Source organism: Planococcus citri, chromosome 4 (assembly GCF_950023065.1).
Source record: "Planococcus citri chromosome 4, ihPlaCitr1.1, whole genome shotgun sequence".
Classification (NCBI taxonomy): Eukaryota; Metazoa; Arthropoda; class Insecta; order Hemiptera; family Pseudococcidae; genus Planococcus; species Planococcus citri.
The window spans coordinates 50,917,261-50,945,015 of record NC_088680.1 but is presented as its reverse complement, the minus strand read 5'-3'; the positions used below and the strand labels follow the sequence as shown (position 1 = coordinate 50,945,015).

The window sequence follows — 27,755 nt, the reverse complement described above, 5'->3', positions numbered from 1 at the left end:
AAATCAAAAGTTTGCCAAAATTAACTCGTATTATTGACTCGAGAAAATTCATAAATAATTCAAAAATACTTCGTGCGAAAAAAATTTGATGAAATCAAAAATCAAGAAAAACTTTAGACTCGAATAAATAAAAAAGAACCCAGAATTATTCGTACAATGAAAAGTCAAATTTTCACATGAGAAAAAAAAATCATCAAAAATCATTATTTCACGACTCGTTCTCAATTTTTTACAAAAAAAAAAAAATTAAAACACGAAAAAGTAATCAAAAAACAGCCAGAAGTGACAAAACGTGAGCAAAACATTTTAATGTGAAAAAGAATGACCAAAAAACAGTACATTTCAGTTGGTTTATTTGGAAATTTTTTTAGAAAAAATTTTGGCAACAATAGTGAGCATTTTTGTAATTTCATTTTTTCAAAAAAAAAACAACTTCTGGCAAAAAGCGAGACTTAGGAAGGGCATTTGACAACTTTTAATAAAAAAAAAACAAAACTTTTGGAAAATATTTTAAAAAAATAAGATTTTTTGTAAGAAAAAAATCAAGTCATTTTGCTGAAAAGTAAAAATTTCTAATCAGTATGAAAAGGCGAGAATTCTTGACAATTTTCGCAAAAAATTGGGACCTTCTGGTGAGTAATTTAGTCACTAGTGGCCAAAACGCAATATTTTTTGACAATTTCAGATTTTCTGGCAAAAAATTCTTTAGAAAAAGTAAGGCTTCTAATATTGGAATTCTGCTAAAAGCGAATATATTTGTCAAAAAAACAAGACCTGACTATTTTAGCAAAAAGCAGGACCTACTGGAAGGTAATTGGAGACCAATGGCAAAAAAGTGATACTTTTAGGCATTTTTGATAAAAAAGCAAACTTTAAGTACAATTTTCGGAAAACTCTGAGACTTTTTTGAATATTTTGCAAAAAACGACTTTTTTTTAGACCTTATGCTAAAAAGCAAAAATTCTTGTCATTTTAGAAGACCATAAGATTTTTGACAATTTTCAGCAAAAAACAACACTTTGAAAATTTTAGAAAAAAAGAAAGGCTTTTTGGGAATTTCGGCTAAAATCAAGATAATGGGGACAATTTTTGAAAAACTGTAAAACTTTTCGGAGAATTTTTTGCAACAACCTTTTTTTCAATATTTTGTTAAAAAAGCGAAAATTTTCGTCAGTTTTGAAAAAATAGGGAATTTTTAGTAAATAACGACACTCAAAATTCAAGGGGAAAAAAAGAAGGGCTTTTTGACAGTCTCTGACAAAAAAACAACACTTTTATAAAATTCTTCTAGGAAATTGTTGGCAAAAAACTGAAAATTTTAGCAAAAAAAGAGGGATTTTTTGTCAATTTTTGGCAAAAAAAAAACTTTTGGACAATTTTCGAAAAACTGAAAAACTTTTTGAGAATTTTTTGCAAAAAACAACTTTTTTTCTCAGTTTTGTTAAAAACAAAAATTTTTTTCAATATTGAAAAAATTGGAAATTTTTGACAATTTTTGGCAGTCTCTGACAAAAAATAACACTTTTATACAATTTTTCGGAAAATGTAAGACTTCTTGAAATTTTGTTTGCAGCAAAACTTTTTTTTAAAAATGTTGTTAAAAAGCGAAAATTTTTGTCATTTTAAAAAAATAGGAAATTGTTGATGTAAAATTGAAAATTTCAGCAATTTCTGGCAAAACGCAAGACTTTAAGAACTTCTGGACAATTTTGTAAAAAAGGGTGGGACTTTTTGAAATTTTCTGCAAAAAATTAATCTTGGGCCATTTTTCTAAAAAGTGAGGATTTTCGACGATTTTTGGCAAAAAAAAACAAGACTTAAATGATAATCTGGTTGAGATGGGGAATAAAAAGAATCACAATGTTTCGAATGTACTTGGAATTCCATTTAAAAACATGAAAATGTGGCTTACACATTAGCACAAACTAAATGCAACCGGCAAAATTTTCGCTTTTTACAAAAATTCTTTTTCAGGTGGAAATTGAAATTTAAACGGACCGTAAGACGTAAGAGATTTTGAAAATATGTCTAATTCAATCACAAGGGTCACGAATACTACATAGATTTGAGTTCATGAATCCTGAATTTTATTAGCACCTTTCTATGAGATTTTTTGTTTAAAAATTCAAAATCCAAAAATTCACTGAGTTTTTTTGGGGGGGGAGGGGGAGGGGGATTATCAAATTTTTATTAGATTCAACGATTTAAACTCACTAAGGTGAAAATTTCACGGCGTGATTTTCTTATCCAAAATAACAAGTTTTCAGAAGATGGAAGAAAAAAATCAAAAAAAAATTCTTTCGTTCTCATCGCATCATTTATCTACTACTCCTTACTTTGAATGATCATCTGCTGCGGATGCTGTTGCGCAGATTGGAGCGTCACAGGCTGGGATATCAATTGCTGTTGAACTTGCTGAGGTTGGGCTGGCTGCACTTGTTGAATTTTCATCGACTGTTGCACCGGTTGCTGTTGAATTTGCACCTTATTGTCTTGTTGTACAAATTGGTAAACCATTCTGCACAAAAAACCATTACAGAACGATTAAATTAACGCGATTCAAGTAAACATTTTGCCATATAATCTGACGTGACAAAAACACCAGAACCCCATATCTTACCTATTTTGTCCAGCAATAGCGTGCTGTTGTGGTAACTGCATTTTCGTCTGATTACCTGCATCTGATTTCTGGGCTACGGCGATATTTACGCCTGTACGACTAGTAACAGCTTTTGGTCTAACATTTTTAGGCTGTAGAAAAAATAAGTTCGTTCAATTACGGTAATTATTGTAAATCCAACACGCGAGTAATTTCTACGTCATGTAAGATCAAACAAACCTGAGATTTTTGCATCATTTGCGGTTGTATTTGGATAGTGGAGGTAGTCTGGGTCGATACCGAGCTACCAGGTCGAATGGCAGTCGCGCCGGACGGCAATATAGAGACGGCTCGAGTAACAGCCATTTTTGGTTGAATATTTTCTTGCGGCCTTTTCATCGTATTGGCAGCATTCGACACTTGCGTAATGCTTTGGATATTTTGACTGTTTTGCAGGATACCGGGACCTGTAATTCAATGAACAACCAACGATTAAAATTAACGCATACGAAATGAATTGTATATCGATGACTGAACAACTCGGGTACGCGTCACCATAGGTAAAGTACTCGAACTTGCGAGCGTACTTTTTGAAAATTTCGATACTCGTTCGTATCGTACACGTTGACGTCAGATAAGTAGGTATGTAGGTTTTTATTTTTTACACATTCGTCGAAATTCTATTTCAAAACTGTACGAAATTTTCTGTAGGTTTTGACGTCACCGCAGTCGACTCACACTTCGCGATTGCGAAATACAACGCGAATTCCCAACGAATAGGTACTGAATTGTTGGGCACGAGTAAATACCGAGTAATTTACACCGATGTACAAATATGTTCGATATCGAAATAGAAATTTGCTCGAATGCACATTACAATCTGAATGTAAATATCGATCACGACTTTGCTGACGAACAGTTCAAACTAAACTGAAGCAAAAGAATAATACAAAGGTATTTATAAACACCACGAATTTACTCACCATGTTGGGGAGGTGGACTTTGGATGAACACTTGTCCTTGCGGCAGTTGCCCGGTTCCGTCTTGTTGGGGACTTCCTGTAGAAAAATAAAACAAAAGTTAGTTCCAGAAAATTTACAAATTCAGATAAACATTTCAACAGCTGCTCGTCCTACGTTATCTATATCTCGCATTTGTACCTACAGAAGCGATTCATTTACGAAAAAATGTTCTCACTATCAATAGAATTTCTTCGAGAAACATTTCAATAGGTTTTTTCTATGGAAAATACGTGATTTTTGGAACTACAATTGTTCAAAGTACAGAAATTATGTCAAGGTTTCCAGCATGCTAGAAACAATTTGCAATTGTATCACACAAGACATCTCGGATGACCACACTGAGTTCCACCAATCCTCAGCCACCCCTTTAGGAACAGATGCTAACTCACCACTTATTTTTCCAACAACAATACGACGAGTACGTCTTGGCTGAAAACTTCGAACTTGAAACTGACCGGCTGGAATTGTTTTCATTTTAAATTTCCCACTTACAAACGCTCTTAAGAATTTTTCACGATTTCTTCTAATACGGAATATTGTGTGATTAGCAACATTATACTTATCCGCCAAATCCTTATAAAATTCTCCATCATCTAATCGAAAAATAATGTCAGCTTTCTGTTCGATAGAAAGCCTTCGACGTGGTTTTGATTTATACATTTTGAAAGTAAGACGTAACGAACACTTTTGGTAAACTGACCCACTAAAAAACACGAAAATGATGAAAACACACAACTTGCTTGTATACTAAGGTTAGTTAGAACTGAACTGAATGGATTCTTGTCTTCAACTTGACAAAATAGGGGATGAACAAATAACAGACACTATGAATTCTAAAAGTGAAATCGGAAAGATGGCCTTGAAATAGTCTTCCTCAAAGCTAATGGTCAATAAAAACATTAGGCCTGACAGACTCGGAAAACGGACGTGCACAATATAAAGATTTAAAAAAAAAAAAAAGGCACATTTCCTCCCTATGTAGGTAATAGAGCAATGATGAAGACAATATAGCCATCTAAAATCCAAGAAAAAAATTAGATCAAAACACACGCCCAGAGTTCCAAACCATCCCAAGAAAAAAAAACAAAGCACTTTGGTGAACAATTGATTTGCTACAAAACAATATAATACTCATTCCTAGGATACAAACTGTACCATGTCTTCGGAAGGTTTTGTATTTGTACAGATACAATAACCGATGTTGTTATAAACGATGAACACTGTATTATTTATTTTTAACTACATCATAGGAACCAGAACCACAGTGGTTCATTTTGAATACTGATAACAGCAGAGGACTAGTCCGAGAAGGGTCATACAAAACGAAATATGTACATACGATAAATGAGTATAATATGAGTACACAGGGTGTTTGAATGAATAGATTACAGCGAGGAAAAAAACCATTACTCCACAGTACATCAATAAGATGAAAACAATATTGGAAAATTGTATTCTAAGCTTAGCTAAATGACTCATAAAATTACGAAGTGAGTTTTTCAAAGTATTTTTTTAAATATTGACAAAAGATTTTGAAATTAATGATAACTTGAATTTCTGAAGGAGTTATTCTTATGCAAATCACGAAACGCTGCAATTCTTTCTTCGCAATGTCATAAATAAAATCAGATTGGGGATTAGACCTACAGAAGGTTCTGAAAGAGACTTCCAATTGTGGCAAGAAATTTTTCGATTAAAAATCATGAAAAAAATCGAATTTCGCGCACAAATTGATTAAAAAATGAATAAATTTTTTTTAATCGTGTCAATTATGAAAAAAATCGTTAATGAATTCATCTCAAGAACAGTGTTGGACTAAAATAATTATAGAATTTCATAATTTTTTTTGTTTTATTTACAGAAGGTTCTGAAAGGGACTTACAATTTTTCGATAAAAAAATCATGAAAAAAATCGTTAATGAATTCATCCCGAGAACTGCGTTGAAATAAAATATAGAATTTTATAATTTTTTTTTTTTTAAATTTACAGAAGAATCTGAAATGGACTTACATTTTTAGCTAGAAATTTTTCGATGAAAAATCATGAGAAAACATTTTGAATTTCGCGCACAAATTGATTGAAAAATAAATAAATTTTGTTTAATCGTGTCAATTATGAAAAAAATCGTTAATGAATTCATCCCAAGAACTAATTGTTGGAATAAAATATAGATTTTTTTATTAAATTTATTTTTCTGTTGTTCTTTCGAACGAATTGACAGACATTGTGTGCCTTGATTATAATACATAATCAATAGTTTTTTACACCAATTAACTTGATTTTTCTTGTCATTCAAAAAATTCACGTCACATCAGCGTTTTTCCCCACCATTTTAACAAATTTTTCTCCAATTTTAAACAATGTCGCGATTGTTGATTCAATATGTATTTGAAACAATTCATGAATTTTTATTTCTTTTTCAAAAACTTTTTCACATTTCGACGATTATTTTTATATTTTAAGGGATTTTTTCTATTTTAACCCAATATTCGAGATATTTCCGGAATATTTACAAATTTTTCATTATTTTTTCACAACATACATATCATTTTTTTCACATTTAAAGCAATTTTTTGCTGCCTTTAAAATGGTTTTCGAGACATTTTTCGAATTTACATTATTTTCAACGAATTTTACATCATTTACAAGATACAAACTTTGCTCACACGATTCTTACCATTTTTACTCCACCTTCATAACACTTTATAAATTTATACATCATTCTCAATAATTTTCTCATCTTCGAACAATTTTATGAAATTATTTTTATCAAATTTTCATCAGGTTTTTCACGTAGTTTTTCATCATTCGATTTTTTAATTTTGTTTTTTTGTTTCAACGATTATTTCTGCATTTAAAATAATTCTTCCAACAGTTCACTCAGTTTTCAATTTTTAATGATTTTATCACCATTCTGCAAATTTTTTTTCGCATTTTTAATGGTTTTCATATGTACTTTTTACACAATTTTTATGGTATTTCACCAATTTTCACATAATTTCTAGTAATTTTTTCGTACACTTTAGTAACGTTTCGTTTCACTAGTTTTCCAGGACAATTCATAAAGTTTATATCATTTCAATATGTGATTTTTTTTCCATATCTATTTATAAAAACTTTACGTCATTATTACTCAATTTTTGTGATATTCACATTTCATGACATTTTATGTCATCTTAAATTTTCTTTTCAGATTTGAAAACAATTTTTGCAATATTCTACTTCGTTTTCAAAACATTCTCCATTGATTTTTACATCATTATCAACGAGTTGTTTACATTTTCAACAGTTTTTTTCACACTTTGAACAATTCACGCAATATTATTACTCAATTTTTATATTTTACGATTTTTAAAATCATTTTCACAAATTTTTCATTTCGAACAGATTACTTACTCAATTTTCATGATATTTCATGCATTTTTAATTTTTTTACATTTTCAATTTTTTTTTACATTTTAAACGATTTTTATTGTATATTTGCTGCTTTGTTTGTAAGATATTTCATATTTCATATAATAGTGAATGATTTTTTGATACTTCAACAATTTTTTTTTCAAATGTTGACAACTTTTTTCAATTTTGGCTCAATTTTTATGCAATTTCAGTACACTTTACATCATTTAAAATAACTTTTTTACATTATCACAATTTTTGCAACATTTTAATCCATTTTTAAAACATTTAATAAATTTATACATCGCTTGCAACGATCTCGCAATTCTTTTGACACTAAAAAAAAAAAAAAGTTGTGATATTTCACTCAATTTAAACGAGTCAAGAGTATCATCACAAGAGGCCCTATACTGAATATTTCATCATTTTGTAGATTCTTTCACGATAAACGCTCCTAAACTCTAAATAAATTCGGAAAAAATTGTTCAAAAACAATTAAAAATCAAGTTGACTGTGCCATGAAGTTAAATTTTCAAATTATTACTTCAGTTTTAAAGCTTAAAGAATCAATATAAAACGATTTACACAAAATTGGTTGAGAAAACTGTCAGAAAGTTTTAAAAATGCAGAGTATTCGAAAACCAAAATGACCCATAGCACATATTATCAATTCAAAAAAATATGTTATATATGTATATGCAAAATATCAAGTTTTTTCCAATGAATTCCGAAAGTTCAACACCTCCATGAATGAATATGCCCAACTTAGATCTTAATTTCTTGGATGTTCTAATGAAATCTGGACGTAGGGAGTCCCCCCTCCCCACCCCCCCACCCCCAAACACTCGGTTTTCTACTCACATTTTCTCAGTCTTGGTATTTCACACGTCGAGAAATTTATCGGTCTATTTTTCAGCTCATGCCACATATTTTTCTATCAAAGTTGTTGAACAAGTTAAATTTTACATTATTGTTTCAAGTGCGCTTTTGATTAGCGCTGGACAACTCAAAAATGATGGAAATTCGTTTTCAAACCAGAGTTCATCGTCTGGTAACTCGATTCCGAAAAGACAGATACAAGCAAATACCTAAGTCACAAATGACAAAATACAGACTTCGGCAGAACGAGCATGAACATTTTGACAATTTTGAATGCTTACTTCTACTTTGGATGAACAGGCCATTCTGTAGCTGTGTCTGGATAATAGCTGGCTGCGGGGAGGCGGTAGCTGTAGCCCATAAATTGGCCGTGGTGGCCTGCTGAATGGGCGCGTTGAACTGCCACGGAAACTGCACAGACTGGGCACCCTGCGGTATGGCACGATTCGCACCGTAAGCATTGAACTGTAATTTATACGTACTTAAATTATATTATCAACTAAGTAACATTCCGATCGCAACCGTCAATCAGTGGCCTGGTCAGTAGCTGGCATTCGCGATTACGTCACCTCACCACCTCGTCGTCGTACACACGAAAGTCGGTTGCCGGAAGGAATGTGTTTTTCCTCGCTCATACCCCCGTCCGCGCCTCCCTTCATTTCAGTTGCCCGTAATCGTACCTTTTGCAGATCTTGCTGCTTATTCGAAGTGGCCACAGCGGTAACCGATTGAGCTTGGATAAGATTCGGCTGATTTGTGAAATTTCCGATCAATATGGCTTGGTTGTTGGACGTCGGTATCGTCTGGAACGATGAGAAAGCTGCCGAACACACAAAAAAAACGATAAGTATTTACGTTTTGACCTTGTCAGAAACACCTTATAATACGTCGTACGTCGAAAAATTCAAGTATCTACTTACGCGTTTGGCCTGGAAGCATCGTATTTCCAGCGATCAGCTGTATTTTTTGATTCGAATTAGGCTGTAAGGTGGTAAGGTTTCCGGATGTTTGCATTAGTATAGGCCCTCCTTGACCGTACTGCACGTAACTTTGATTCGGCACTGGTTGCTGGATAAGCTGAACCTAAAAGATACACACGAGAGAAAACGTAATTAGCATCGAATATATGGGCTTTTTTTCCTTCGTCGTCGTCGTCGCCGTCGCTCGAAAATAAACCAGATACGGCTTTATTTCGTACTTTAAAACATTAAGAGGAGTGGGAGAAAACCACACATCCTATTCATTACTATGTAAAATATGTATAAATATTATGAAGTAGATGTAGGTATGTTAGCCTTGTTCGACGTTATCAGCTCACACACAGATAAGTCGATTTCGTTGAAAAAGGCAATCGATGGTATTTATTTTTTCGACGAGGAAAATGAAAGTAAGAAGCTAATAAAAAAAAAGATAACAAGCACCCTGTGTTTTTTTTTGTTTTTTTTCTGACACAATGACTATAAGTATTGACTACTCAATTGCTCTTTTATTACCATATTTTCAGCTGTTTTTTCCTTCAAACCGTAGTTAATCGCTGCGTAATCAACACACGCAAAAAAAAAGGCCAACAAGCTGAATGTTAACCCAAAATAAAAGGCCAACACCGATCAAACGCAAACAAAACTCGGCTTTATTAAATCTAAGATTACAAAAAAACGTCGGTTTTGTATGATTTTTCTCAATCTTCATTTTTGTCTTAAACACGATGAAAACATTTTATTCAAATTTTTCGTGCATCATGCGCATGCTTCATGCGGTGTTAGTTCATTATGTAATAGGTAATCTAAAGTTCTCGTTAATTAGTCTTCAATTCAACACTATACTCGTAACTTTAGAGTGACGTCATTACAAAAATATAAACAAATTGGAACCGGCGATGAGAAGGGAAAGAAAATAACGTTTAATCACGTCGAATGTCGAAGTACAGTAGATTGCCGATCAACCGACCTACATCGAAATGGGAGAAGTCTAGACTTGAGTAATGCGAAAATTCGATCAATTCAAAATTGAATTTTTACAGGAAAAATTGAATAAAGATGAACTTTTAGGAAAAAATATATCATTATTCATCAAGCAGTCCTTCCTTTTGCTTTTTCTTTGGCAAAATTGTCGAAACAAGGTCTGGTGTTCTGCCAAAACTGCATCAAAGTTGTGTTTTTTTGTTAAAATTGGCAAAAAACGTCAATTTTTGCCAATTGCTTAAAAAGTCATGTTCTTTTTCAAAATTGCAAAAATCATGGGTTTTTAGGCAAAATTGGCAAAAAAGTGTTGCAATTGACAAAAATTGAAAAAAATACCATCTGTTTGGCCAAAATTGTCAAAAAACGTGCTGTTTTTGTCTCAATTGCAAAAAAATTTCGTTTTTTGCAAAAATTCTCAAAACTAAATAGCCAAAACAATTTGTTATTAGCTATAAATTGCAAAAAAGTACAGTTTTTTTTACCAAAATTGTCCACAGTCCTTCTTTTTTGGCAAAAATTGCCAAAATAAAGTCATGTTTCTGCCAAAATTTCAAGAAAGTCATGTTTTCTATCCAAAATCTCCAATAAAATCCAGTTTTTGCCAAAATTGATCAAAATTGTTAAAAGGGTATGTTTTTGCCTAAATTGATAAAAAAAAGTCCAGCTTTTGCCTAAATTGCCAAAATAATCTGGCATTAGTCAAAAATTACAAAAACATACCTACAGTCTACAGTCTTTTTGTCAAAAATTGTCAAAAAAGTCCCGTTTTTGCCAAAATTGTCCTATTTTTTGACCAAAATCCTCAAAAAAGTCCAGAATTGTCAAAAAGTCATGTTTTTGCCTACTTTGCCAAAACAATTTGGTATTAGTCAAAAATTGCAAAAAAAGTACATCTACCGTCTTTCCCCCAAAAAAATTGTCAAAAAAGTCTCATTTCTGCCAAAATTGTCCTGTTTTTTGACCCAATTTCCAAAAAAGTCCAGTTTTTGCCTAAATAGTCAAAAAAATTGAATTTTGACTAAATCGCAAAAAAAATCTGGTATTAGCCAAAAATTTCTAAAAAGTACTGTCTTTTGACAAAATTGATGAAAAAGTCCTGTTTCCACAAAAACTGCTCAAAAAAAGCCTTGTTTCTGAAAAATTACAAAAAAGTCTAGTTTTTGCCGAAATTGCTAAAACGGTATAGTTTTTGTCAGAAACTGCAAAAAATTCTTTTTTTTTGGTAGGTACATATTTGTTAAAATTAAAAATTGTCAAAAAGTCCTCTTATTAAAATTTCCAAAATTTTGTGTTTTATCAAACTTTCCATAAAGTATTCGTATATTTTCAATAATGTCCATAAAAATTCGGTTTCCTTATCAAAATTGCCAAAAAGTTTTTAACAAACAAAAAAATTTTGTAACAAAATATGTACCTTATTTTGAAAGCTGAGAAAACTATAGGCTCAAATATAAATCACAATTTCATACAGTTTTCATTGGTTTTTATAAATTAGATCATGGTTCACTGTAGATAGAACTATTTTAGTTCGTCTCCAAAAGTTACACTTTAATGATCCCCAAGAATCCAAAAAATACAATTTTTTTTTTTTGAAAAGCTCAATTGTCCACAAAAAAAATCATTTTTTGGACAAACAAACGATCCTACTACAAGAAAAACTACAATAAATAAATTCAAACAATCAAGTTCAAGCAGATTGAAGTTGAACTTTCAAACATGAGCATTTATGATCTTAAAAATTGGGTAACGCTGGTGGATGATTTGTATCAATCAATTCGAGAACATCACTAACGCACTTTCAACACCATTAATAAATGAGATGAAAATTGAAAGTCTACCTCAAGAGACGGAAATATTATTATTACGCATACACAATGTAAACTAAAAACCTACTCAATTCGATCGAGTAAAGTAAATAAAATATCCATCATAAAGTATAAAACATGCTCCGATTGAATTTCGATCTTTAAAAAACCCGTTTAAAAATCTTACATATAGTTTTTTATTTTATTATATTTTTCCCAATTGCTGTAAACGTATTTAGAACACATTAGAGGGCGATTCCACCGCAAACACTCGATAATGCCGTTTAATATTTTACCCAAGGCTTTGGTAATCTTTGTACTCACCTCGTTACTTTCAAAATCATAACAGTTTTCATTACATTCAAACCAACATCGCTTGGAATTCCAAATGTAAAGTTTCCCATCAATCGGAATCGCCTTGAAAAAGCTCAGAAATTACCAATTCGTTCGCAGAATATTGGGTAGGTAGGTAATTTATCGTAATACGAGTACGACGATGGTATAAATTGCGATAGCAAACAAGGAGTTAACAAAAATTGGTTTATTTAACACCCTATACGAGTAAATATACCTAGCTCGCGAATAATTCGATTTCGTAGAAGAATAGCATAAAAATATTTAGCATGATAATATTATCTAATTCGTAAGTCATACTCATATATGTAATGGTACTTATCGCACCTGATTAACTTGGCCTACTTGGCCATGCTCCCAACCACTAATCTGCTGAATTTGGGGTTGTTGCTGAGGTGCACCGAGCTGCTGAATTTGGGCGGTTGGCTGCGGTGTACCCATTTGCTGAAGTTGGGCGGCTTGCTGCGTGGCTTGGGCGGCAGCTTGAGTCTGCATTTGTTGCTGCTGCTGTTGTTGTTGCTGCTAAAGAACAGAAAAATTATACATATGGAAATTAGATCGTTGTTGTTTTCATTATACCTAACCTACTGCAGCATGAGAAATGAATATATCTAGAATATCCTCAATTTTTCAAATTTTATAATGGCAACTGGTTTGATTTCAGGCACTGGCAGAATTTTTCAAAGAGAACAAATTCTTTGAAATTAAAGGAACTACGGGCGAGTGAAGTCTCAAAAGCACCCCAAAATTTCTATAAATTATTGCCCACTGCTCCTTCAATATCAAAGGCAGGCAGTTTCACCAAGTAACAGCAGCATTTTGTTTTGATAGACCATCATCACTTCACTTCTGTCAATTTTCTTGTCAGAAATGACACTTCATTACTTGATAACCATCACATCTGATTATCAAATTACATTGACATGGATTGGCAGCTAGCCTCGGGATAACATGCTGAATGAATTTGAAAAGCTGGAAAAATTTGTCTATGTGGGCTCCTTGCAGGGCTGTTAACCTGGAATAAACTGGGTTTCAACTTTGGTTTTGAGTCGATACCGGTTGAAATACATTTTGGGTTCATACAAAGTTCAGTTGTTTTGGGTTGGGTTTGGTTTCGGGATCTTGAAAAAATAATCCGGTTTCACTTTGAAACAGTCTCAGGTTGGGATCAAAAGAAATATTAAGTTTGGGTTTTATTTCAGTTTGGATTTTGCCAAACTAATTAGCAGGGGTTTGACTGACAAAATAATGTATAGGATAGCACTTGATTGCGTATAGCATATCAAATAAGGTTGTTTTGAGTAGAGTAATTATTTTAGAAACCTTAGTGCAAAAGATAATTGTACTTGAAACTTGCCCCCACCCACGGGACATTTGGACTGGCGTCCCAGGTAAAAAAAAAAAAAAAAAAAACCGCTAGGAAAAACAGCAATGACACAACTATGAAACATTACATGAAACCTCAAGATGTCTGGAGGATCATTTTCATGTTTCCAGTATTTCTGCATATTAAAGAACACAGACTCTGAAGAAAGAAGATAAAAGAAGGATAGATGCATTTGAGATGCGAAATGTGGATGAATCAATCACAGTGTTGTTGAATCAGCTTCTGAGGCAGCATGCTCTGCATGAAAAAATAATCCAAAGTTACTTTGAATGCATATTTGCAGCATGTAGAAATGGTCAAAACTTAGTTTTGAACATCATGATTGGAATGTCTGTGGCAGGAGGACAGAGGAAGATTACCAGAAAGATGGACTAGGCTTGGAGAAACTTGATAGAGTATATTGCTACTTATGGTATTGACACGTCTTCTCAAGATGAAATATGAAATACATATCAATACCTGAAGTATCAAAACTCAAATATCAATACTCATAATATGGAGCTCAACACTAATGATGGATTATCCTCTACAATAATATCAGTCTGCACTGCAGGACAAAGGAAGGCAAGAACCCAACAACAGCACCAAATTATTGCTAGACAAGAGGGCAGAAGAGCCCAGCCACATCATAGTTCCTGAAGGCGATGGAAGATCCAGTCAGGTAAGTATGGGTGCAAGGGTAGTTAGCATTAAGCACTAACTGTAGTTTTCCTAGACTAGTGATAGGTTATGTTGAGGTATTCCTTTATTGTGGATAGCATATCAAATAAGTTTGTTTTGAGTAGAGTAATTATTTTAGAAACCTTAGCGTAAAAGACCAAATATTACTAGATAAGACTTATGTTGGTGCTAAGCCTAAATCTTTATACATAAATCTGAGTCATTAGTTGTAAATCCTTTCAACTTACAATTAGGTGTAATTAGACTCGAGTTGTGAATAGAACACATAAGATGTAATCCAAGTTAATAAATTAAGTAGCTAAATAGGCAAGACACAAGAGTTGAGCCCTATTCATCCCAACCTCACAATTTAAATCTCCAAATTAAATCCCAAACTCAAGATCAAAAAATTAAAATCACAAACTCAAAATCTTAAATCGTAGAATTATTTTCTTGTACGTTGTAAACAGGTAAAGTTATTCTGCAAAAATAATTTTGACATTATTTTGTGAGCAGCAGGTGAGAAGCCCTAAGCAAGTGCACTAGCTGCCTCACACAATTTTAACGTAAACCCAAGTCCTCTACCTTCTCTACCCCTATGAAGGAAAGGTGCAGTACAAAACCCAGAATCAGTGGTTGAGGCCCTTAGTAATCATTTAGTGGGTATGAGTGGGGCAGACAAACCCGTCTTGCTCACCTCCCACTCCCCCCCAAATATAGGATTAAGATTATAAATGTGTAAAATAATGTAATATACAGGTAAGTAGATTATTAGTTTTCATCCTAGATGTAAGTTGCGAATATATTTTGAAATAAAATCCCTATGGGTCATTCCATGCCAAATCGGCGGATTTTTGCACGAGGGGTCTTCGATTTTTTTCAAAATCAGATCATTTGTAGAGGTCATCAAACGATGACGAATGACGCAAACCGGACATTTTTTCGATTTTTTTTGACGGAGCTGTGGCGCTTCAAAGTTCTCCAAAATGGCCGAAAATGGAAAATTTCAGTTGCAAATTGCTCCGGTTGTACGAGGTATAGAATTTTGAACTTTTTTTCAAATTGTAGTACTTTGAGAGGGTAATCGACGAGTGATGTCAAAATCAGTGTTGCCACTTTCAAAAACCTAAAAAAATCGATTTTAAAACTTATAATTTAAATATAACCACGATCTCGGCGAGTAAAAATTCTGAAAAAATTCTCAGTTTTAGTCCTTTTTATGTAAAATAACATATCAAAAAGTTAGACTGGCATCTTTTTTCATTTTCGAGAAAAAAAAATTACAAGTTTTACAATTGCTACAAAAGTACCATCCGAAACCTAAAAAGTGAAAATTTTTGTATTTTTGAAATATTTTACCAATGTGTAGACGATAATGTGAAAAAAATCCCGCTCCCCCCCATTTGTCAACGAATTGACATTTTTCGTGCTATAAATTTTTATTTCAAGAGTGAAATTAATGCATTTTTCGTCAATTTGTCGACAATATTGGGGGGAGGGGGATTTTTTTCACATTATCGTCTACACATTGGTAAAATATATCAAAAATGCAAAAATTTTCATTTTTTAGGTTTCGGATGGTACTTTTGCAGCAATTGTAAAACTTGTAATTTTTTTTTCTCGAAAATGAAAAAAGATGCCAGTCTAATTTTTTGATATGTTATTCTACATAAAAAGGACTAAAACTGAGAATTTTTTCAGAATTTTTACTCGCCGAGATCGTGGTTATATTTAAATTATAAGTTTTAAAATTGATTTTTTTAGGTTTTTGAAAGTGGCAACACTGATTTTGACATCACTCTTCGATTACCCTCTCAAGTACTACAATTTGAAAAAAAGTTGAAAATTCTATACCACGTACAACCGGAGCAATTTGCAACTGAAATTTTCCATTTTCGGCCATTTTGGAGAACTTTGAAGCGCCACAGCTCCGTCAAAAAAAATCGAAAAAATGTCCGGTTTGCGTCATTCGTCATCGTTTGATGACCTCTACAAATGATCTGATTTTGAAAAAAATCGAAGACCCCTCGTGCAAAAATCCGCCGATTTGGCATGGAATGACCCTATACAGCCTGGTGCGGATCGGGTGCCAAAATAAAACAAAAACAAATCTACAAAACATCTATCCTCACCGATGCCAAAGTAGCTTGAAAATGTTGTTGCTGTTGCTGCTGCACTTGCAACTGTTGTTGCTGAACTTGTAACTGTTGTTGCTGCTGAACTTGCAACTGTTGCTGTTGTTGTTGCTGTTGCTGAACAGTAACAGCTTGAAGCTGCTGGGCTTGGGCTTGAGCTTGAGCTTGTTGTTGTTGAGCGGCTACTTGAGCTTGAGCCTGTGCCTGAGCCTGTGCCTGTGCTTGTGCCTGCTGTTGAGCAGCAACTGCAGCCGCATCTGTATTCTCATTCGCGTCACTCATTGTTCAATTTCGATTAGCCTGAAAGCAAAGAGAAAAAAGTTCATCGTTAAAACTCAGCACTCAAAAACATGATTCTATCTGGTTTACCATAGATAACACAAAAATACAATATAATATTTCCCATTCCCTCGATATCCTCTCCTTATAGAAACCATCCCTACATAAAAGCATAACCATTTTACCATTTGTTGGTACGAGCTATTTTCAACGTCATTTTGCTACAGTTTTTCCACAAACTTAAAGCTCTGCATTCTTCTTCCTAAACCACGTGCAATGCACAACTCATGGAAAACAATGGATTAGAAGGAGAAAAAAACCCACGCATAAGATCGCTTTCGCGTTTAGTTCACTATAGCATCAAATACACAATACCTTTTGCCTCTCCAACGATGACGACACGCTTGAAAAGTACATATTCGAGGCACGACAAGTCAGTAATCATACCACGCTGCATACAATGCACAATGCATAATGGAAAAGAAAAGCAAAAAATACATCCACACACGAATGTACTCTACATGAACACGACCCCTCGCAACCGTTACTATGCAATATTATAGGGTTCTTCTCGGACAGACGAAGAGAGGGGAGGGGCAGTAGCGCGTTATATTATACTATTCGCGAACGGGCGAACGAAGGGAAATAATAACAATGGTAAAAGCGCCGTCTCCGGTCTTTTTCGTTCTCGTCGACTGCGATCTGCCTCTGCCCACGGCTCCAAAATGCCAGCCACTTTACGGCAACGAAACGCAACACCCAAAACGGCGAAATAACAGCGTAGCTGGGTATTTTTATCCAAGCCCAGCGCCTGTCGTCGGCCACGTTATACTACATACTCGCATCTCGCGACTTGAGGCGAAAAGAACGTGAAGAGAATTCGAGACTGAAGAATTGAAGAGCTTCTCGACTCGACTCGGAGCTCTATATCGGGCCAGCGTAAAGAGAGAGAAGAAGAGAAGAGAAGTATCTACAACAGAGAGCACAGCATCGTCGTCGCGAATGCGCCAGACAAAAGGGGATCCAGTATCCGTCAAAGAAGGGGAGACGCGAAAGAGGAGAAAAAACAAGCTTCAGACGTCCCACTGGTTTGTATACTTCGAATTACCGAGCGGCCAAACTCCCCTCGAGCTTCTCTTCATCCTACAGAAGAAGGTAATTTAACAACATGGGCATGGGCTGCTTCGCTCTCTAGGGCAACAGCAGCAGAGGCGGCGGCGGCGGCGGTGGTGGCTGCGATCATTATACGATACCCAGACTCATGTTGAATACGACGATCTCGCTGCCACATTTTGAAAACCATACCAATGGCTTTGGCTTATACAAAATGCACACACACATCTCCAGTACCTTCTCCTCGTCCAACAAGCACCATCACCATACCAATTACTTCACCATATCTCATCTCGCGTTCTCTTCGCTTTCCCTTCCATTCTTCTGTCTTTACTCTTTTTTTCGGTATACGGTCGTTAGCTCGCTGCTGTCTGATGCACACTCCACACAACAGCAACGAAGGCACCTCCATTCGGATACCACTTCATAATAAATGGGTATGCTTGCACTGCAGCATCTCGTACGTGTAATTTACTTCCAGCGTACGCACTAAACGTACGCGCACCAGTGTTGAGCCGCGCACAGCATCGCTCGTTCTCTTTCTCCGCCACTTTAGCGTTATCCTTTCCTCTTCACTTCAGTGTCATCTCATCTCAGCATCGACAATCCGGCAATGGCAATCGCATCGCAATATTTTCAGACACCGCGCCGCACACCAAAAGAGAAGGGGTACGAGCAGAAGGGGAGGATGTAGCATAATTCGGCGATTCCATTGTTTCTTTGATCTTGCGAGTAGTAACACTCGCGTATACTCATTTACCTATACAAATACATGTAAGGCACCTTTTTCCACTCTTTCATTTTGCTTTTCCTTCTTCTTTTGTTCCGCGCCCCCCTCCAATCTTCCCCCTTCCCCCTATTCCATAAACGCCAACAAGCATACTATACGCGAAAATGCAATGCGCACATGCGCTGTAACATTTTCTATTATTTGCAGAATCAGAAATGCCGAGGATGGACCGAAATAAAAAGGGGAAACGTGTCAATGCGTTATGGGCTAGATATTGAAGAGAAAAAAAAATGAACGAATGTCGCAGCGATGCCGATTTCTGAATTCAACACTTTGTTAGGAACATTGTTAGCACTTATGAAAAGACAGCAATTCTGAAATTACTCTTGACTAGTGTCACTGTCTTAGGATATGGATCGTAAACTACCTGTATGCAATTTGCTGATGAGAAAACTTGAATAAGAGAACTATCCTGGACAATATGATTGGTTTTTCACAACTTTTATGGCAATTTTCTCAAAATTTTCGCGGGTGGATGCCCCTTACTGCATTTCTGCTACCCTGAAGAAGCCAGAAATGGATAAAAGTGGACAAAATTCCAATAATATACGAAAATTCTGAGCCGCTTGCTCTGGCATCTGGGACACCACCTTTAGGTAAGTATGAATCTCCTAAAGGGCCATGAAAATGCCCCAATGTAAACCAATCTCCGCATAAAAACACTGCTCGAGGCATCTCCTATCTGCAATCCGTAAGTGCTAGAATTAGTGCACCGTTATTTGTAGCACTTACAAATTCCCTCTGCCTTTGGCAATTCTTTTTTGTGGTGCTGGGGCATTTTCATCATACAAAAGCACACTACACTACAATTTAGACCACAATCCAGATACATAGAAGTGTTCATTTTCCTGTTCTTCTTTGGAAACCAAAAAATATGCGCTGCACCTTTAGAAAAGTGATTTTGGAATCGTGGTTAAAACCACAAAAAACTCAATGGATTTGTGTTTAGAGTCTTCTCTTTATACTAAATGTGTGATTTTCACTATGAAAAGTTTTACAACAGCCTTCTATTGCACGTTGAATGCGATTTTTATGAATTTTTGGCCATTTTTGATGGAAAAAAGGCTCCATTGACCAAAACAAATGATCTGAAATTAAAGGATTCATGAAAGTTTGCTAGATGGGATCATCTGAAGCCCAACCACGCCAAAACGGCGAAAAAATATAATCACAATGTGAAGTAACGCTACGAATGCCGATAGGTTTATCAACTACCCCCACCACCAGATTACAGTACAGAAATGTTCGTCCAAAAATATCGATGTGACCTATCAAAATGGTGTAACATTTCGCGCTGAACTCGAAAATCGCAACCATTTTTCAATTTAAACCAATTCGGTGGAATTTCGTTCTACAAACTAAATCCAACCAAAAAACAAAAGCATTTTAGGGTATGCAATTCGAATTGTTCTATATTCGTCACCTGGGCATGCTTTCTTTTCAAAATTCTTCAAGTAGGTAATTCCGCCTCTCTTCTTTTTTCAAGCAACTATTGGAATATGAATTTTAAAATTCGAATGCGATACTGTTTAGTAAAGGCAAAAAGCTGTAGGTGGATAAGAAAGGTGTCTAACAAGCAGGACATATGATGGAAAGAACATAACTCAACTCGAAATTTCGACAAAACTGTAGAAATAGAATTTTTTTAAAATTGTGGCAAAAACGAGAATTTTTCTTTAATTTGGCAAAAAAAAGTCTTATTAATACATTTTGGGCAAAAAATGACACTTTTTTTTGGCAATTTTGACATAAGTTAGAACTTTTTGACAATCTTGGTGAAAAAAATCATTTCTTTGAGAATTTTGGGAAATAAGGCGAAAATTGAGACTTTTTGGATGTTTTGGTCCATAAAAACATGACTTTTTAGGAGGCAGTTGGTGAGAGTTGATTCTCAAAACACAAAGAACAGTCGAATTGATTCCCACCTCGTTTTTACTCATATATACGAATTGAATTTAGACTTTGGCAAAAACAATGTGGGAATCAATTCGACTACTTTTCACTAATAGAAAATCACTTAGGTCAGCTCACTTACAGCCTGTTGGTAAAATTTAGCAAAAACGAGGTTTTTTTGACATTTTTTTTTTGATAATGAAGGTAAAAATCAGAACTTTTTAGCAATTTTGGTAGAAAATAACTTTTCTTGACAATTTTTATTTAAAAAAAAAAAAAAAAAAAAAAAAAACACAATTTTTTTAGGTAAGTAAGGTTACTTTGGCAAAATTAAGACATCTTTGGGCAATTGAAGCAAAAATGGACTTTTTGGCAATTATGGCAAAAACTTGTATTGTTTTCCCGCCAATTAAAACAGAAATTAAGATTTCTCGATGTTTTAGCAAAAAAAGGGAATTATGAGCAATTTTGGTGAAAGGACTTCGGACTTCTCAGCAATTTTGGCAAAAAAACAGAACCCTTTTAGAACAATTTTTACAAAAAAAAAAAACAACAAAAAAAAACAAGACTTCCCCGCAATTTTGTGGGAAAATCACTAAATCGCAAGCATAGTTTTATGGTAATTTAGACAAAAAATCAGGTCTTTCTCGGCAATTTTGAAAAAAGCAGGACAAAAATTGAGGAAGCAGGACTGAGTGATCCTTCCTGATGAATTTTTCATCAAATTTTTTCAAATGCTAGAGGTGAACTTGCTCAAGGTTCACAAAGATGTAAAATTCTGATGAAATTATATGAAAACTCATACTGAAAATTTCATTTTTGTAGGTTACGTACCTACCGGTAATTCGAATTAGATGCTGCATTTATATCCGATAGATGCAAAATACCACGTTCGACATTCATTATCCACAACAATCTTGCAAAAAAACACGATGTTGAAAACGAAAAATAACACAACTTGGCGAGCTCAAGGCGTGTTTACAACTCGTTATTTTACACCATAGTTTCACAGTACGTCGTAGTACGTATTATCTGTATTGAAGCATATCGCGCGACTGTTCAGACTACTGCACCGAGCAAGTCTACTGTAATCTTGTACGTATTACTCGTACAATGATGGTCGCCTATGGGTAAATTTTAGATCACGTGATCGACGTCGAAATTATCGGTGCGGTGTAACTTGTAACACGGCCAATAAAATTTATCGCATCGGTTCGCGATGAAATTCGCCTATGATCAGAGAGCTGTTCGCGTATTCGGCGTCGGGTCGGGGTACCTCCCATACAACTATATTGTAGAACACGTCGTTCGCGCAAATACGAGAACGCGCAACGTGAACGCGACCCGCAATTATTCTCTCTGCTGCTCAACATATCATTATCCATTTCTATCCATTTCCATTCTCGAGCCAAACCCGAACCAGCCAACACTAACTTGCGCTTGTTGTTCCCGTATATAACTTGTGGCACAGACAGTCTATCTACCTGCCTGTATAATGTGCCCTGTACACCTTGCAGTACACCTTCTCTGCCAAGTCTTACCTTATAGTTCGCTAATAGCGTCGTTGGTTAATCGTAGGTTTCCGCATTCGACCACCGGTAGACCACAGTTACTATACTGACTTATTCTTCCACACCAAACTTCGCAATACCTCGTAAACTACAAGTACATACATCATTACACAGGTCTTGGTACCTACTTCATTACTTATTCGAGGAGTGACCACCATCACCACCGCCCTGGCCACCTCGTCTTATACTTCAGCATCGTAGGCGTTCTCTATTCGTGCTACGCTATGCATATCGTTATCACTCCAGCTCGACTCCAGCAGACTCGCAATCACAATATCCATCGTTCCAGTCGAGACTTTCCTCGACTGCATTTTCACTACCAAAATACAACGACAACGCCTACGAGCAATCGTCGTCGCGGTTTCATTATGGGGGTAAAACCATCATCAGCTGCAGAAAAATGTTGGAAATTTGCATAAATCAGCGGCCCCCTTTTGCCCAAAAAAACTCGCCAAGGGAGTGGTCAAATCACACCTACTTCGAAGGGGAACGCGAATGCGATGACGCCGTCCAATCGTAATAATAAAAATTACTCGATGTATGCAAATATCTCGTACCTCGTCGAAGCCTTCCCTCTTCTCACCCTTCCAGCATTGCGGCTTTTCAAAGGGGTTCCACGCAACGACCCTACCAAAAATCCACCTATAACAAATGCTTCCGGTTCGCTCCGCATACCCACATCACATAACAAACAAAAGTACCAACAACCCTATTCTGTGTACCTACTACTGTAGTCGCGAATAACCCTTCCATATTTCGCACTCGTTCGCCGACAATACTAATATTCGCTCTCCTCTGCGCCCATGCCCATCCACTCGTACTTTATCGATCACTAGCTCGTCCATAATTCTCCCTTCTACGCTCGTTCGTCTGTACATTTTGGAATGAAATCGATGTCCGCACCCCGAGTGTGCTGAAGCTATAGCTATACCATCGTCAGATGAGACTGTGCTGTTCTATACATACGTATTATCATAATTAAAAATGAAAAACGAATAAAGATGGATGAATAACTCCCTTCGTCCCTCGCTAATTGTTGAAGTCAAAAAACTATGTACTAGGGGAAATAGAAATTTTGGAGAACGATGGGAGGGGAGGGGAGAGAGGGGAGAGTACTGCAGGAAACTATACCTATTTTGGTAAAGTGAGAGATAGAAAATCTTTTAAAAATTAGACTCGTATACTCAACACCATTTCTTTTGCTAGCAGATTTAAAGATGGGCATTCCTAAAAGTTACTAGCCATGCTCTGCTACCAATGCAAATTACATTCCACCCATTCTGATAACAAGTACTATAAGCCTCCCAATCGAAAATCGATTTTCAACTTTCGAATTCGATCCCATAAGAATACGATCGATGATGTTTGCAATTGAAAATCAATGTTAGCCACAAAAAACGACTTGAACGGATCAGAATTTAGGAATCGATTAATCGAACGACAAAAATCGATTTGTTTGCGATTTTACGATCTCTTTTCATCGATCACGATCATGATTGAAAAATCAATTTCAGCCTCAAAAAACGATTTCTCGATTAAAAATTGATCACGATGAAAAATCGATTGATCGAACGGACAAAATCGATTTATTTGCGATTTTTCGATTTTATTTCATCGATCACGTTCGTGATTGAAAAATCAATTTTAGCCTCAAAAAACGACTTTTCGATCAAAAATTGATCATTACCAAAAATCGATTGATCGAACGGCAAAAATCGATTTATTTGCGATTTTTCGATTTTACTTCATCAATCACGTTCGTGATTGAAAAATCGATCTTAGCCTAAAACAACGATTTTTCGAAATCGATCATGATCGAAAATCGATTAATCGAACTTCAAAAATCGATTCATTTGTGAATTTCGATCTGACATGATCGATCATGTTCGAGTGAAAAATATATTCAAGGTTCCCTCAAAAGCTGGGCCTCGATCACACATCGATTACGGTTAAAAATCGATTAATCGAACTTCAGTAATCGATTAATTTACGATTTTCGATCTCACGGGGTCCATTATGTTCGAAATAAAAAATCAATTCAAACCTCAAAAAAACGACTTACGGATCAAAAATCGATAATCAAATCAAAAAATCGATTTATTTGTGATATTCGATCTCGTACGAACGACATGTTCGAAATGAAAAATTAATTTCAGGTACCTATTCTCAAAAATTGATCACTCGATCAAAAATCGGTCATGGTCGAAAATCGATTCATTTTCTCGATCATGTTTGAAATTATCATTCATTTTGTATCGTTTCGTTTCATTTTTGTTTTCGTCTGTGTGTGTTTAAAAAAAAATAAACCAAAATTACACCTCGCTCTCCCCTCCCCCTCTCAAAACAACGATATGTGCCAGATTAAGCGCAACTAAAAACCATTTTTGCAATTAATCTTGAAAACACTGCAAAAATTAATGACCACATTTCAGACAACACTTCCAACACCGAACCAAGCGAATCCCACAATACAATATTTGCCCCAATTCTTCACATAACAATAATAGTAACCCTTTCAAATAAGGTAGAAATAATGGGTAAACCTGCCACAAAATTGTGCTTACACCATGAAGAAACCGTATACGCGATTTTTTCCCTACCCTTTGAACTCGTCGCAGAATTACCTGTCTCATCATCGATGATTCCCTTCGTCTCTCATCACCACTCTTTTCACATCATCGTCCCAATACCCTTAAAAATAAAAAGGTAAAAACAGACCATTGTTGATAGTAGATTACGATGGCCAAAGAATAGGCAGAGGAAACAGGGCGAGAAGAAGGGCGGTGAGGTAAGGCAAGGTCTCGGCGTGCGAATATTCTTGTCCGCGACGACTCGATCATCACCGTTAATCCTTTCCTTTCCGGTTTCGTACGTAATATAAAAAGATGTAGAGTACAAATATCTGCTGTAATCGTCAAAGGATGCTTGGTTTCCTCTTCCTCATTCTTACTAATACATATAGGGATGATCGATGGCTGGATAATACGAAAATAATGAGTATTTTTCTGCTGTTGGACCATCACCACTCAGAGCTAAGAGCTTGAATACACGAGTTACTTTTGTTGGTGGATCCTCAGGGGCAAATGAGTAGGTGCCTTGCCTACTCTCTATACCATATCAATTGAGGAAATTGAATCACGAGTTTCTTATTCATCATTCAGATGATACAGTTAGGGAAGGTGAAAAGAATAAATTAAGTCGAGTAATGCAACCTAAGGAATTATGCAACCCACACTCGTTTCCTCGATTTTCATTTTCAAGAAGAAATACCAATCAAAATCTCGAATTCTCTACATTATCATCCTTTGAACCCTTTCATCTTCAAAAGAAACACAAAAAATATATCTTTGATCAATTTAAAACATTATTTTCTAAATTTTTTCCATACGTTGATAACTTATAAAAAGGAAACACATTGAAATGACCATCGCCACGCCTGATGTAATTAATTCATCTCACAAAAATCAGGTAACTTTGAAAATAGATTTATCAGATAATACCACTACCAATCGCTGAATTAGAAATGACCCTAAACGAACAGACAAAAACCCCCTGCAGAGCATTACTTGACTTCTGAATTATATCAAAATCGCCGCCAACGAGATTTTTTTTAGTCATCGTAGACCGTATAAGTATCATGTTTTGAAACCTGTACACTGCGTTGGATTTCTTTTCGCTTTTATCTGGAAGATTTTTACACAATAACGTCGCACTGTGTTTATTTCATTGTCACTGTAGAAGATCGATGACCTTTATCGGACTAGTCTTTTGATGTAGCAGCGCCGACAAATGGCAATCAAGCTTTTCATTTATGTACATGTGAGAAAGACGATGGCAAAATTTTGTTTTCTTTTCTATACCAAAAAAGATAAGCATTATGCAATCTTAATAAAATTTTTGAATTCGTATCGCATATTCAATATTCATATACTTATTCAGAATTCAAAGGAAAGCAGACGTTGATCATTGAACATTTCGAGAGAGAGCTGAGGACTTCGGCCTATGATGAAGATATTTTTCTGTACTAAAGAGAGAACCTTCACAACTCGTCAACGAACCAAATTTTGAGCTCTCGAGTTAATTTTTTGATTTTTGGCGAATTTTTGAAAATAATGGAAACAACCCATTGGTATAATAATTCAACTGAACACAGAGATGAAAATCTGAAACTCAGTTCATGTACATTGAAATCGACCCCCGAATTGATTGTCACCACTTTCGAGTCGATCTAGAGCCTCCAGCAAGATTTGAATTTTCGCCAACAATTTCGAATCGCTCCAGAAGACGTTGTAATCAACTTCTGCAGCTGAAAATTTCATCTTGCTTTCGGTTCGGCATTCTGTATCTATCAAGGCAGGTGAATCGCAAATTCGAGGTGACGAGTTGAAAAGTGTGTTTTTTACTATAGGTACCTACCTATTTATTATACTTGATTGAAAAATCCCAAAATTGACAATTTTTGCAACAATAATACAAACATGTGCCCTTGAGCCATACGATGATGAAGAAGGGAGGTCGATTTTAGGAGGTAGAAAAAGTGAGAGAAATTTGCAGCAAAAATTGAAAATTGGAAATTTTTTACTTGCAAAAAAATACATTTTCAAGTCATCACATGGGAACTGTAACTCACCTGAACCATACCCTAACCCTAATCGACTCAGAATGTCGAACTTTATAGTTGATGACAACGCCTCCCAGAGCGATGTGAGATTACTCGAGGCTCTAGATCAGCTCGAAAATGCGGACGTCAATAATGGGGCTCGACTCGAGTGCATCCATTGAGTTTCAGATTCTCATGTAAATATTTACTCTTGTCTCTTTGTGAAGTTCTGAGAAAACCACCTAATTCGCTTCAAACCCTGAGGTTTCCTCAGTGAAGTAAAAAACTCAGAAATTCACCATCAGCTTGAGTAAACTTTTCCAATAGTCTCAAAACAAATCGACCTTTTAAAAATGTGACACCCCTTTGGATCATTAATCGTATACTATCCGTGTTACCTTTTCCTAAAAATCAATCATTAGCCTAATCACCCCACACCTAAAAACCTCTTTTTCTCAAGTTGAACTACCAACATCCCCTAAAATACCAATATAAGATATTCTGGTATAAAACTTTGATTAGTACACTCGTAGGTATAACTGAAACCCCTAGATCGTTTCGATTTCGAATTCTCGAAGAGATGAAATAGATCGTTCTTCTCTCTAGCTCGTCTACACTATGTCTATGCTCCATCCATAGTCCATACAATGCTCAGCACGTTACACTACACAGCACAGCGCACAGCTGTAAGCTGTAAGTGGTGGTTTTCAAGGATGTCTCGTGGAATATTTACACACCATCGTCGTAGTTTTTTTGTACCTGTTACAAAGACAGAAAGAAAGAGAGAGGGGAAAAAAAGGAACGCCACCACACTGTAATATAAATCTTACTTCATACATTTTTTTATCTCATCGTTCTTTTGTACGAGCTTCGCGTGTATTGTAAAATGTCCACGTATTGTTACATTGTTTATGTACCTAAACCTCTATATGTATAGGTGGGGTATTTTCTTCGGTTCAGGCATTTGCAGGGTTCGGACGAAAACAAAACAGTACTTTTTTGGATAAAATAAAAAAATGACCGTTTTAAGTTACACCTTTTTAGTGTGTGATGTGTGTGTGTGTGTGTGTGTGTGTGTTTTATACAGTTTCATTGAAACAATCGGAATGTGGAACTGAATAGGTACAATTTGATTGAATGGATAACTTGTTGTAAGTATTCGTTTCAGATCGACAATAGGAGAATTTATTACCTCTTTCGCATTTTGACAAATTGTTATAATGGTACCTACTTATTTTCAAACGAGTCACAACTCATACAAACGCTGCTCACATCACAGATTACTTCAACACCAAACTCACTCGTTCAAA

The 27,755-nt window shown here is 35.3% G+C and overlaps 1 protein-coding gene across 10 annotated transcripts in view; it reads right to left on the bottom strand.

Annotated features, from left to right (window-relative positions):
- LOC135843157 (putative uncharacterized protein DDB_G0271606) overlaps window positions 1-27,755 on the bottom strand; it is a 45,618-nt gene that overhangs the window by 5,131 nt on the left and 12,732 nt on the right. For 6 of the 10 annotated variants that reach the window (XM_065360931.1, XM_065360930.1, XM_065360938.1 and 3 more), the window contains 10 exons: window positions 16,197-16,499; window positions 12,345-12,539; window positions 11,988-12,080; window positions 8,818-8,980; window positions 8,578-8,717; window positions 8,179-8,362; window positions 3,583-3,657; window positions 2,840-3,066; window positions 2,621-2,751; window positions 2,337-2,518 (listed from right to left, as the gene is read on the bottom strand). In XM_065360931.1, the coding sequence (XP_065217003.1) occupies window positions 2,337-2,518; window positions 2,621-2,751; window positions 2,840-3,066; window positions 3,583-3,657; window positions 8,179-8,362; window positions 8,578-8,717; window positions 8,818-8,980; window positions 11,988-12,080; window positions 12,345-12,539; window positions 16,197-16,481 (1,675 nt within the window). In that variant the 5' untranslated portion in view covers window positions 16,482-16,499. Of the gene's footprint in view, window positions 1-2,336; window positions 2,519-2,620; window positions 2,752-2,839; window positions 3,067-3,582; window positions 3,658-8,178; window positions 8,363-8,577; window positions 8,718-8,817; window positions 8,981-11,987; window positions 12,081-12,344; window positions 12,540-16,196; window positions 16,500-21,112; window positions 21,291-27,755 lie in introns of those variants that run through there. The other 4 variants (XM_065360933.1, XM_065360934.1, XM_065360935.1 and 1 more) reach the window with 4 other exon arrangements.